An 11,324-nucleotide genomic window follows, 5' to 3' on the forward strand; every position below is an offset into this window, starting at 1 on the left:
TGTGGGGGGGGAGGCGTGTGTGTGTGATCTCTGATAGAGTAACACTGGTTCTGTCTGGAAGAGTGGTTCGAAACCAAAACATTTGTATACTTTAAGATACGTTATAGTTCTACTGAACCCGGAGGAAATGGATCAAAACTTCTGGCTTTGAAGAAACTTTATTCTGATAGTTAGCAAACAGGAAAAATGTTGATAATCCTAACTGAGGTAAAACATAAAAGTTTGATATGATTTAACGCCAGAGAATGAGAAGTAAAAGTTAAGTCATTTTATACAGTGTATGTAAGTATCTATTTTCAGTCAGCTGTGTTGTGTGGTAGTGAGTGATGACTAAACTAAGCAAAGTTACACGGTTCTTTAAATGTGTCGCCGTGTTCAGAGTTGATCTCTATCAGTTGGAAGAAGGAAGGAACTGACCGGGGAAGCAGACTTTAACCTGCATACCTCTCACTCTCAAACTGTGGCTTCCTATCCTCCAACGTTTGACTCTTTCAGGTGACAATAAATACAAGTCATCCAACAGTAAACATACATTTTAATTGGTCATAAAGAAAGTACAAGAAATAACAGTCTTTATTTTAGTAAAATAGGGAAGGAAAAAAACAGCTTCTCTTTGTAACTGTACTTTTTTTAAGTTTACGAAGAAATACTGAGCAGAAAATGTTGGCGAGATAAATCACCAGTCAACAGTCAGAAGGAGCTCATGTACTGAGACTCACAGTGATCCTCAAAGCCTCCACCAGGCAGCTGAAGCCTTGTTCACATCAGCCACTTGTCTTTCTCCTTGCTGAAGGTCTCGGCCCACTGACGAGTAAGCTGTAAATAATGGTCTGCTTGGTTTGGTAAGTAGTCCAAATATAAACGCGCCATTGTCTTCTTGGGGACAGCCCTTTCTATCTGAGTACCTTCATGCCATTGGTTGAAGGAGGTGATGGTGACGATTTCTGGTCTGACAGACAGAGCCGCCTGCAGGGACGTCTCATAGTAACGCCCGTTGACCCGGTTTCTGGTGTTGTGGTTGTTCCACGGTCGCACGGCGGTATCCACGTAGCCTGGACCGACGCTGGGGATAAACAGCAGGTTGTTTGCATCACAGAACTCCTTGATGGCTTTCCAGTTCTGGTGGGAGGAGCCGAAGGAGAAACCGTTGGAGGCAAAGTAAGTGTACATGCCGTCAAAGCCGCTGGCTAGGATGTCATGTTTGTGGCGCTCCTCCACAACCAGGGCAACGAAAACGCCATCGTAAGGCGTCCCTCTGATACTCTGTGAGCCTTTGGCTGTCAGGAGCTCCGTCCAGGATTCGGGTGGGGTAAGGTAGGAGTCATAGACATAGAACAGTGGTAGGACTTGCCCTGTGCTAGTCCTGAATCTGTAGAAGGCGCCATGGTTTCCATATCTGAGAAAAACAGAGCGAGACAAATGGATAATCCTAAGAATTTCATTTCAAGGTAGCTTGAAGTTAAATGGAAAATTTTCCAATCATTTTGACCATTCAAAGCGGATTACATTACCATTCACACTCACATTTATATACCTATACACAAGCAAGTTGGGGTTAAGTACCTTGCAGTGCCCAGGGGAACATCAGCATGAGGCAGGACGAAGCAGGAATTGAACCTACAACCTTTTGATCACAAGACAACTATTCTGGTAGTACTACCTCTCCTACTACACAGATAATGATAATGATGTTAGTCCTAATATTAACCCTTTCATGCATAGTGGTCACTAAAGTGGACAGCTATCTAAAAGCCATTTTCTTGTGCTTCCTGTGGATTTTTATGTTATAAATGCACACAGACCACTGAAGTGGACACTAATGCATCATAAAATATACCATCAACTACTGGCCATCAGCTGCAAATGCAAGAAATTATTTTTGTTAAATACAATATGGCCGACAGACAAAAAAGCATGAAACCCGACCCGGTCCCTCCTTCTACTGTAGACGACTCTTGCAAGTAAAAAAAATATTGTGACATCAGATAACCCCTAAGGAACCATACTACTGATGTATTTTTCAAATAACAACTTTGTATTTGGACAAAATTACAATTGATCACATAAAAATAAAAAAAATTATTTTTACAAAAAAAATGTCCTACCTTTTTTATGCCTTAAGAAAATTTTTTTTAAAAATGGAAAACAAATTCTGACACAAAGGATCATAATTCATGCATGAAAGGGATAATGATGTAACTTTTCACCAACTCTTCTATTGTGGCATCCTCTAAAGGTGAAGGTGTTACAGTCTAACACCTTCAGCAATGCCATGGTGATATCTGTTATGTGTTTTTGTATCTCTGAGGTTGGACTGAAATAAGAACCTAATGGCTGAATAACTCGGCTCTTCTTTCCGCGGTACAAATGTACTTCCCTCTTGAACCTGCTCTGACTCCTCGGTAGTTCTTAGTCGTGGTGAGGACACAAAACATCTACCATAGTCATGACGTCCTACCAGAGCCGCACTTCCCAAAACCTCAATTATTACTCTGTCAACTCACTGATAGGAAATGAGGAACCATCTATATTCAACCAGCTGCTCCTCATCATCACCCTCTGGCCTTCATCTTCAGTCCTTTAATGCAGAGCTGCACCTGTTGGAGGCAAACCCCACCCAGCACATACACATAGACTGGAAAGGAGCTTACTTGTCAATAATATATTTGATGTTGTCATGCATGCTCTGGTCCGTCCGTCCCTTGTACGGCTGAATGTGAAAGGCCACCTGTGCACAGAGACAGGAGGATGGATTTTCAGTAAAAACACCAAAACAAAACAAAAGAACCTGGAGAAGATGGAATGTTTCAAATTTGGAAAATGATTATCTTCTTGAAATCTTTTTTTAATTAGCAAAAAGCTAGTTAAAATCTGCTATACACTATTTTCTGTACTGATATACTGTATTGTAAATAGTATTTCTAGCTCCAACATAAATGAACATTATGTACATTTTTGAAAAAGTAATCCATCTAAGTTGCACATTCCTGATCATGAGTCAAAAATTCCTCTAATAGCTGCACAGTATTTTTATGTGATAGTCTTGCACAATATAGCATGATCATTATTCTGGCTGTTATTGTTAATCTGAACTAGTATATCTGATGCTGCTGTTAAACCTGAATTTCTCTTTGTGGGACAAGAAAAACTATTTCTATTCTACTGCGATATGAAAAACAGTAAAAAAAAAATAATGCTGCCTTGATTGTTTGATTGTTTTTTAGGATCTCTGCAGAGGAAATAATACACACCAGTGTGTAAGCAAAACTCAGAACACCTTATTTTTTCCAAGGAATAACAGAACATACGTACCAACTGACTCCCATCCTGGGATCAGTTTACCGTAGTCATAACATACTGTAGCAAACTGTTCTCTAATCTAAGATAATGTGGTTCTGTGTGGTAAAGGCCAACACAGGGTCCATATCATCACATCACCCCAAACATCTGTTCAGACATTATGAACACAGAGAACATCTGGAGTCTTCTCTGTGGACATCAGTTCATTCTTCTTTTGTTCAGCACATCTCACAACAAGAGACAAAAAGGCAACAAGAATGAAACAAAACCTTTTCTAAAATTCCACCTCCTTGTTATTTTTGATTCTAAATCGATGTCGATTTAAGTGTAACTAAAGCTGGAGGCCAGATGTTCTGAACCACTGGTTGAAAGTCCGAGTCGCTCGCTCTGAACAACTGGACCTGCTGCTTTCACAGCCTACAGGACCAGCTGAAGCCAACTGAACCATCCAACTCCCACAAGATCAATAGTGAAGGAACAAACACACCAGCAGGTGGCAGCAATAGAAGATATACAATAAAAATGAAAGGGATGCACATTAAAAATTGTATGTTTTAAGGCACAAGTGAGTGTGACTAGGATGGATGGAGACATTAAGCAGCCAACCTGCAGCTAAAAATGGTTCTACAAAGTGGAGTTGTACATTTCTTTCTTTGCACTTCACAGCTCTGGTCTACTTTGTGTTGGTTTATCACATAAAACCCTAATAAAATACAAGGAGGTTGGAAGTGTTAATGAGGCCAGATGTTAGAAAAGTGCAAGGGGTGTGAATACCTTTAGAAGACTCCATATTAGATTCAACATCAGCCACAAGCTGAACAGAACCAGAGTTTAGCTCAGGATGAACATTTCTGAGGAACAGAACAGAGAGCCTGCATCCCACAGACGTCCCATCATTCAGGTGGTACAGGGTCAGCCACACACGTGTACCAGGTTTCTGTATCCTTATGGGAACCAATTTCTGTCTACAATGTGGGGTTATGGAGACCATTGCTCTTTGTGGGGACATTTTCTTGGCCCCCATGAGGGAAATTGTTGTTTTTGGGTTAATGGTTAGGTCAGTGATGGTTAGGTTAGGGTAAATGTTAAGGTAAGGGTTAGATATGTGATGGTCAGGGTTAGGATTATGGTAGGGGTTAGGGTGTAGAAATAAATGGAAGTCAATGTGAAGTCCCCACAAGTGACAAAAACACGACGGTGTGTGTGTGTGTGTGTGAAACAGCTGTCACTGCGATCCAGTGTTTAACTCATTTAATATAAAGACAAAAAGATTTTTCCTCCAGTAACAACTTCCACACCTAAGAGTGTGTAAAATAGTGCATGAAAACCTCTGAAGGTACAGAGTAGAGCTCATCCAGGCCAAACTGCAGCGTTTCTAGGGCTCTAACATTGACCAGTGATGTATAAAGTGACTGGACGGCTACAGGATCCAGATGGATGTCCCTGAGAGCTGGACCTGTTCATCCAACCAAACAGGAGCAGGATCATGATCTCATGATCTCAGACCAGGTAAAGCAGCTGCCAGGATTGGGCACCGCTCTAAACACTGCTGCGTTACCATGGAAACTGTTTATGAGGACCTTGCAAACTCCGTTGGAGGAAGTGGTGGGCGTTGAATGCTCTCTGTTTGCAGCTGCAGCAGAACGTAGTGGCTCCTGGCACCTGAAGCCAACAGGCTGAGGTAACAATCATTATTATTACTCATATTTTATATATGTAAAGGTAAAAGGTAAAGGTCATTTTATTTATATAGCACATTTTCAGCAACAAGGCAATACAAAGTGCCTTGTTGCAACTGTGTGTATATATGAGTGTGTGTGCCTGTGTGTGTATACACAACCAGTAATTCAAGAACAACCAGTAATTCCAGTACAACCAGTAATACCAGAAGAACCAGTTAGATCAAGTTTTACCAGACCAACCAGAGGAATTTTAAAAAATCCATGGTGGCTCTTAGTATCTGTGTGTTCCCTTGTGGCACATTGTGTTGAAAACTGTACCTACCCTCTTGCTGAATCTTCTCAGCACTGATCTTTATCCCTGATCCTCCTCTTCTGGTTCCCCCAGCCTTTGCCTAAGCAGATCATTTTCAGTCCTCAAAACCAAGTTCTGCCTGCTTATGTCCTGGATCTCTAGACAATCTGCCTCATACTTGCTATGAAGATTGTCCAGTTCATCGCAAAAACTGTCCAGCTCTCCAGATTGCTCATCCATTGTCAGCTGTGCCTTTTTCAAGTCCATGAGAAGCTCCCGGAGTCGTCTTCTTCTCAGAGACTCAGCTCTGTCTCCTCCTACGCTGCACGAAGAGAATCGAGCTGTGCCTTCTGTGCATTGTTCTCACTTGCCAGCATATCACATTGTTCTTGCAAGTCTGGTCGCCTGCAAGCACTTCCGCAAGACTTGGAGCGCTCAAGCTTTCTATGGAGACTTTCAGTAATCTGGCAGAGCTCTAGATTTTCTTTCTCCAGTCTGTCGCGCATCCTGTCATCATTCCACAATGCTGGCAAGCTCATCAGGCACATGGTGTTCACTGCTGTCTTCAGCCATGTTTTAAATTCAATTAACAGTACCTTTGAAGTGCCTGAATAAAATTAATTGTACTTCTCCGTACTTGTGTTGCTGGACAGTCCAAGAGTGTCGGGATATAAAATGCAGTTTTGTTCTTGTGTCTCAACGCAGTCTGATATTCAGAACAAATGAGTTGCTCTGTGGACGTTTGGATTAAAGGGAGATGGATCACAGTCATCAGTGATGTCATATAGCATGGGACCATTTTCCTGCCACATATTACATTGTGGGGACTCACTGCTCTCAAAGAAAAAAAATGCTGTTTTAGGGGTAGTGGTAAGGTTTAGGACCAAGGTGTGAATTGAGTTTTGGTTGAGATTCGACAGTAGAAATGAAAGGAAGTCAATGGAAAGTCTCCACAAAGACAGCGAGATAAACGTGTGTGTGTGTATGTGCGCGCACACACACACACACACACACACACACACACACACACACACACACACACACACACACACACACACACACACACACACACACACACACACACACACACACACACACACACACACACACACACTATGAGCAGGAGGGGAGTTCCAACAGTTGTGTTGCTATGCAGTCCCACACAGAACTCACTGTGATACATTTTGTGTTCTGACATGTTTCTTCCTAACTGAATTGCATTCAGCAATGCATGATATTATTGAACATAACATACTGCTACAAGTACACCAGAGCTAGCAAAATGCTAATTTCCATCCCTAGGCCCATAAAACATACAGCACACTAAAACAACATTAATGCATTATCATAAGAAAACCCATTTTAGATGCCTATGTCAAATTGCTGCTGTGTTTTAAATGACAAAAACTGTTTGTCATAAAAATAGTAACTGTAACAGGAAGTTTTTAAAAGGGTAGCTAAGGTTCAATGATCAATTAACTTCAATTCAGTTTATTTATATAGCGCCAATTCAAAAACAAATATTGTCTCTAGGCCTGTCACGATAAGAAATTTTGCTGGGTGATAAATTGTTCCAGAAGTTATTGCGATAAACGATAATATTGTTGTTTTGAGACCATTCTTAAGCAATATAATGATATCGGCAAAATAATAATTCTAGAAGATCAGTAAACTTTAAATTCTAATGAACATTTAGCATTGGACGACATTTTAAATATCCAAAATAAATAAACAAAACAACAAATAAAATTAATTTTGAAGTCTTTGTAAACAAAATTTTCCTTCAAATAAGGTCTAGTTGAGACCAAAGCACCAAACTGAAGACTTTTATCATCCAGTTTTTGGTAGAAAGAGAGAAAAAAGAGATAAACGATAAATCATGCCAATGGAAATTATTGAGTTTGTTTTATTATGCAGTCAATTTGATTTATTGATTATTGTTACAGGCCTAGTTGTCTCAAGGTACTTTACAAAAAATAAATTTCACAGTGCTGATTATTGACCTACCATGCTTTAAGCTGCCCCTTAAAAGGGCGATAGGTGGCGCTCTCTCTACTGGTAACAATCAACATATTTCATCTCCTATGACCAATAAAAGGTTTTCTCCAAAAAGGAAGATTTTCTAAATTGAACATCACGGTTCCAAATCTGGTGCATCAAAACTGCTGACATTTGGATGAACAAATGATGGGTCTCATTTATTTGAGTGAAATTGAGGCCAAATGATTACAGGGAAGAAAACCAGGGTGTGATCACAGAGCTTCATTCATTCAGTAATTAGTCATAAGGTAAAAAAAAAAACATACCGGTTGTCTCACCAGTTACCTTGATGCTGTGTCTTTGGGCAGCATCCATGACAGCAGGAACCAGATCCTCAGTGGGCTCCCCATGGTCATCTGCCACCCCAGGTGGGTACCATGACAACACCAGCACTCCTACAAACCCACGGCGTGGAGACAAGAGGAGGACAGTCAGAACCACATCAGAGTAGAATAAGTATGAGAAACATCAGCGCAAACCTAAGTAATGTGCAATAAAATCAGCTGGAAGGTTTTTTCTCCCTTGTGATGTCATATGAGCATCACAAGGCCTTCGTCCGAACCGAACCCAGACAGACGTTTGTAGACGGACCAGAGTTGACTTTTTTCACTTGCATCAGAGTTTATTATGCATTTGCACCTCCCCAAACAAACCAGAGTTGGCTTAAAGCCAACTAAACCAGGCTGGTAGAATGATGTCTACTCTACTAGGCCACTTTCAGCAAAAGTTGATGACTGATTTTGTAGTCCTGCCATCAGCAGCATCCATATTGAAAACTCAGGTGACAAGAAGGGGCTTAGCTGTCAGCTAATCACCCCTGCACCACTTGTGGACGTGAAAGTTATGAGAGTCCATTGCTGCTGCAGCAAGAGGACCCACCGGTGGACACCAGAGTAGACGGAACCCCTCAGGGTTTGCTTGGCTCTGGAGACTCCTGAAGCAGCTGAGGGGCTCTGGGGCCCCGAAGGCCTGCAGGTTCCCTGGCTGTAGACGTAAAAACTCAAGAGTGGGAGAAACTTGCTGAGGCAGTGGAGGAGGACTCTGGTTGGGATCAAGGAAGTTCTAGAAGTCCAATCAATGAGTAAGAAAGGGTGGAGTGGTGGTCCAAATCATTAGGAAAGTGAACCAAAAAGTGTTAGAAATATCAAAAGCCTCTCTGGGAAAATCTCTTCCAGGATTCTGGAATGATGGAGCAGAAGGAGCTGCTCAAAGGATCATGGGAGTTTGGATGTGGAAAGGAATTATGACCAGGTGTCAAAGGTATTTTGTCGTGCGTTACTAGGGAGTACCTTGGTAGCTTTTAAGCTGATCCTTTATGATTAAAGCATGTGCTGTTCCCAGTGCAGTGGGTTCCTGGAACTCACTGGAGGGACGTTAAATCCCCCCAGTCCTGGGAATGCCCTGACATCCCCCAGAAATAGCTGGAGAGTGTTCCTATGGAGGGGAACATTATGGTTTCCATAGTGACCTGACCTCAAAAAAAAAAGAAAAAAAAAGGTGAATATAAGTAAGATATAATTCATATCTGACATCTGGCTCCCTTAGCTATCTGGAAAATGTTGCTATTTAAAGCCAGTAATTGAATAATGGTCCCGGGTTTCCAGACTGCAGGATTCTGGTCCTGGACCAGCTCAGTCTGGACAAATGGGACATTTAGTTGAAATGTTTTCCAGATCTGAGTAGATATGAAATACATTTTATCTTAAAACTTTATTTTTAAGATAAAATTGCTGAAAAAAAAATCCAACCTCCATCCATCCGTAGAAATATTTGCTATAAATCCAAAGGAAATTGTAATATTTGTATTGGTAGAATATATAACAACCCATGGAACAAATGAATTGTCCCTGTTAGCTTCTTCAGTGGGTGGTAGAACCTGGATCAGATTAGATCCACTTGTCTCTACTGGATCCTGTTTCTCTGAAGACAAAAACCCATCAGACTTCTGACATAACATTCTAAAAATCCATGGAGATGATGCATATATTGTTTTGCTTACATATTCAACTGCTGATGATTTTAGCAGAACTGTGAGTTCAGCCAGAAACCGAACCGAACCTCTCAAGAACCCATGCAGTGTTTTACCTGATGCAGCCGCTTCGATCTGCGCCATGTGGGACTCCAGCACCTTTGGGTCCCTGGAGCTGTAGGGCCCCAGCTCAGGGTAGAAACTGGAAGCGATGTCCTCCGGAGGTGTGTGTCTGCCCTGAGCGTGGCTGGCGGCGATCTTCGGGTCCCAGTGGGGCACCAGCGGGTGATCCCAGTGGATGTACTGGTTGTCCATGCTGGGGGAGCCGTACCACAGGTAGTAGAAGATGTGGACGTCGTAGAAGATGCTGGAGTCTCGGTCGGATTTGGTGAACACCACCTTGGTGTCGCTGCCGCCGGAGCGGAACTGGCCCGGCGACGCCAGCGCGCCTCTCCCGTCCGGCCGCTTCCTGTCGGACCTCTCCTCGGCGAAGTCCATCCCGGGCGCCAGGTCCGAGAAGCCGTCGCTGGGCTTCAGCGTCCTGAGCCCCATCATGGTCCCGAAGATGAAGAGTGTGAAGAGGAAGAGGGCGACGATGGCCTTCCTGCGCATCCGCGTCATGGCCGCTGTCCGTGGTGCTGCCGCAGGAGAACACAGCGCAGTCCGCCGCCCTCACCGTTCCCCCCGCATCAGCGGCGCGAGCCTCAGCAGATCGCCTCCCGCGTCCGTCCCGGAAACAGCCAGCAGCCGGGCCCCCGCTGGCCTGTCCCCCATCGAGCTGCTGCGGTCCGTCTTTCTGTCAGGGAGGCCGCATTTGTTTGTGTGACGGAAGCGGCAGGGCGGATTAAGGCCGACCGGAAACAGTCAGCCTGTGAGGGTCGGTTAATGGAGGAAGAGGAGGAGCTTCATGACATCTATCTCTGAGACAGAGTTAGGGGGGGACGGGGCTGGTGGTCCCACTTTATACATTCATCTACATTCCAAAGAAACCCGCTGCAGGTCGGTCCCACTTCAATGTGTAATGGAACCACAAAGTGTTTTGACGAAATAGAGTCAGAGATTTTTTTTTTTTTTTTTTTTCAAAAGATTCGCACCACCACACTAAGACATGGCAGCCAGCTCCACTGTGGGGTCGGTTGTCACAGTTACAGTTTAATGAGAACTAATTTAGAAAGGAGGCCTTTAAACAAAGAAAAACAACAAAACGTTCAGTCCAACCTTTCGATTCAAAACGGATAATTTAATAAGCTGAGAGAACATATAGGCTATCCAGCTTGTAAAAAACTCCTAAATCAACAGAACAGAATCCCCGTTATTTTATTTTCTCTTCGACAGAAACACTGAGGTTGTTCTGGTGTCCAGTTCTTCCATGTCTGGTCCGGACGGCTGTTTGAAAAAGCTCCACACCCACCAAGCGCAGACATTATGTTCATGAGGATGACTCCACTGCCTCTCACTTTCTTCTCATGATTCTTTTTTTTTTCTTTTCAACTGCAATAAATTTATTCTTTTTCATTATCATCTGAGTAGCTGCCTTTTATTTTCCATTGTCAGATGTAACAACCATCCACATCCTGTCCTGTGTTTCTGCTTGCAGTTGTGCTAGCAAGCACGTGCTATAATCTAGCAAAGGAAGAATTATTCCAAATTCACTGCAAAAAAAAAAAACAAAACAAAACATCTTCCCAAGTATTTTTGGTCTAGTTTCTTGTAATTCCTTAATATTGATGAAAACTATTTGTTCCATTGGCAGATAAATTCACTTATAACAAGAAATTTTCCCATAATTGAAATGATCTACCAATGGAACTACTTTTCATCAATATTAAGGAATTACTGACTTAAAACAAGTTCCTATACCTTGCTGAAAGTTTTTCTATAAGTTAATTTTGTCTTATATCTAAGATATTTGCACTAAAAACTAGACCAAAAATACTTGGTAAGAGTTAGTGTTTTTGCAATCTATATTTCTACCTTTGTTCTTTTAAAGTGTTATTTTCTAAATCCAGCATTAAAAGCAACTTTAAAGGAAGAGAGCATC

The 11,324-nt window shown here is 42.3% G+C and overlaps 1 protein-coding gene across 1 annotated transcript; it reads right to left on the minus strand.

Moving 5' to 3' along the window:
• Positions 1–515: 515 nt before the first annotated feature.
• On the minus strand, positions 516–10,323 carry LOC102230468 (glycoprotein endo-alpha-1,2-mannosidase-like protein). Its single transcript, XM_005804492.2, has 4 exons — positions 9,400–10,323; positions 7,600–7,709; positions 2,652–2,728; positions 516–1,396 (listed from the first exon to the last, which is right to left on the minus strand). Exons 1-4 carry the CDS (start codon positions 9,902–9,904, stop codon positions 760–762), a joined length of 1,329 nt encoding a protein of 442 aa, XP_005804549.1. The 5' UTR covers positions 9,905–10,323; the 3' UTR covers positions 516–759.
• Between the last annotated feature and the right edge of the window lie 1,001 nt (positions 10,324–11,324).

Source organism: Xiphophorus maculatus, chromosome 13, assembly GCF_002775205.1.
Source record: "Xiphophorus maculatus strain JP 163 A chromosome 13, X_maculatus-5.0-male, whole genome shotgun sequence".
Classification (NCBI taxonomy): Eukaryota; Metazoa; Chordata; class Actinopteri; order Cyprinodontiformes; family Poeciliidae; genus Xiphophorus; species Xiphophorus maculatus.

Bases quoted from the DNA above. Each gene is read 5' to 3' on its own strand.
- LOC102230468 (XM_005804492.2), bottom strand. From the start codon at position 9,904: ATGACGCGGATGCGCAGGAAGGCCATCGTCGCCCTCTTCCTCTTCACA. The intron at 7,710-9,399 runs GTAAAACACTGC...GTGGGTTTGTAG, and splicing joins GATCGAAGCGGCTGCATCAG to GAGTGCTGGTGTTGTCATGG. The intron at 1,397-2,651 runs GTAAGCTCCTTT...TGTTTTTCTCAG, and splicing joins ATCAAATATATTATTGACAA to ATATGGAAACCATGGCGCCT.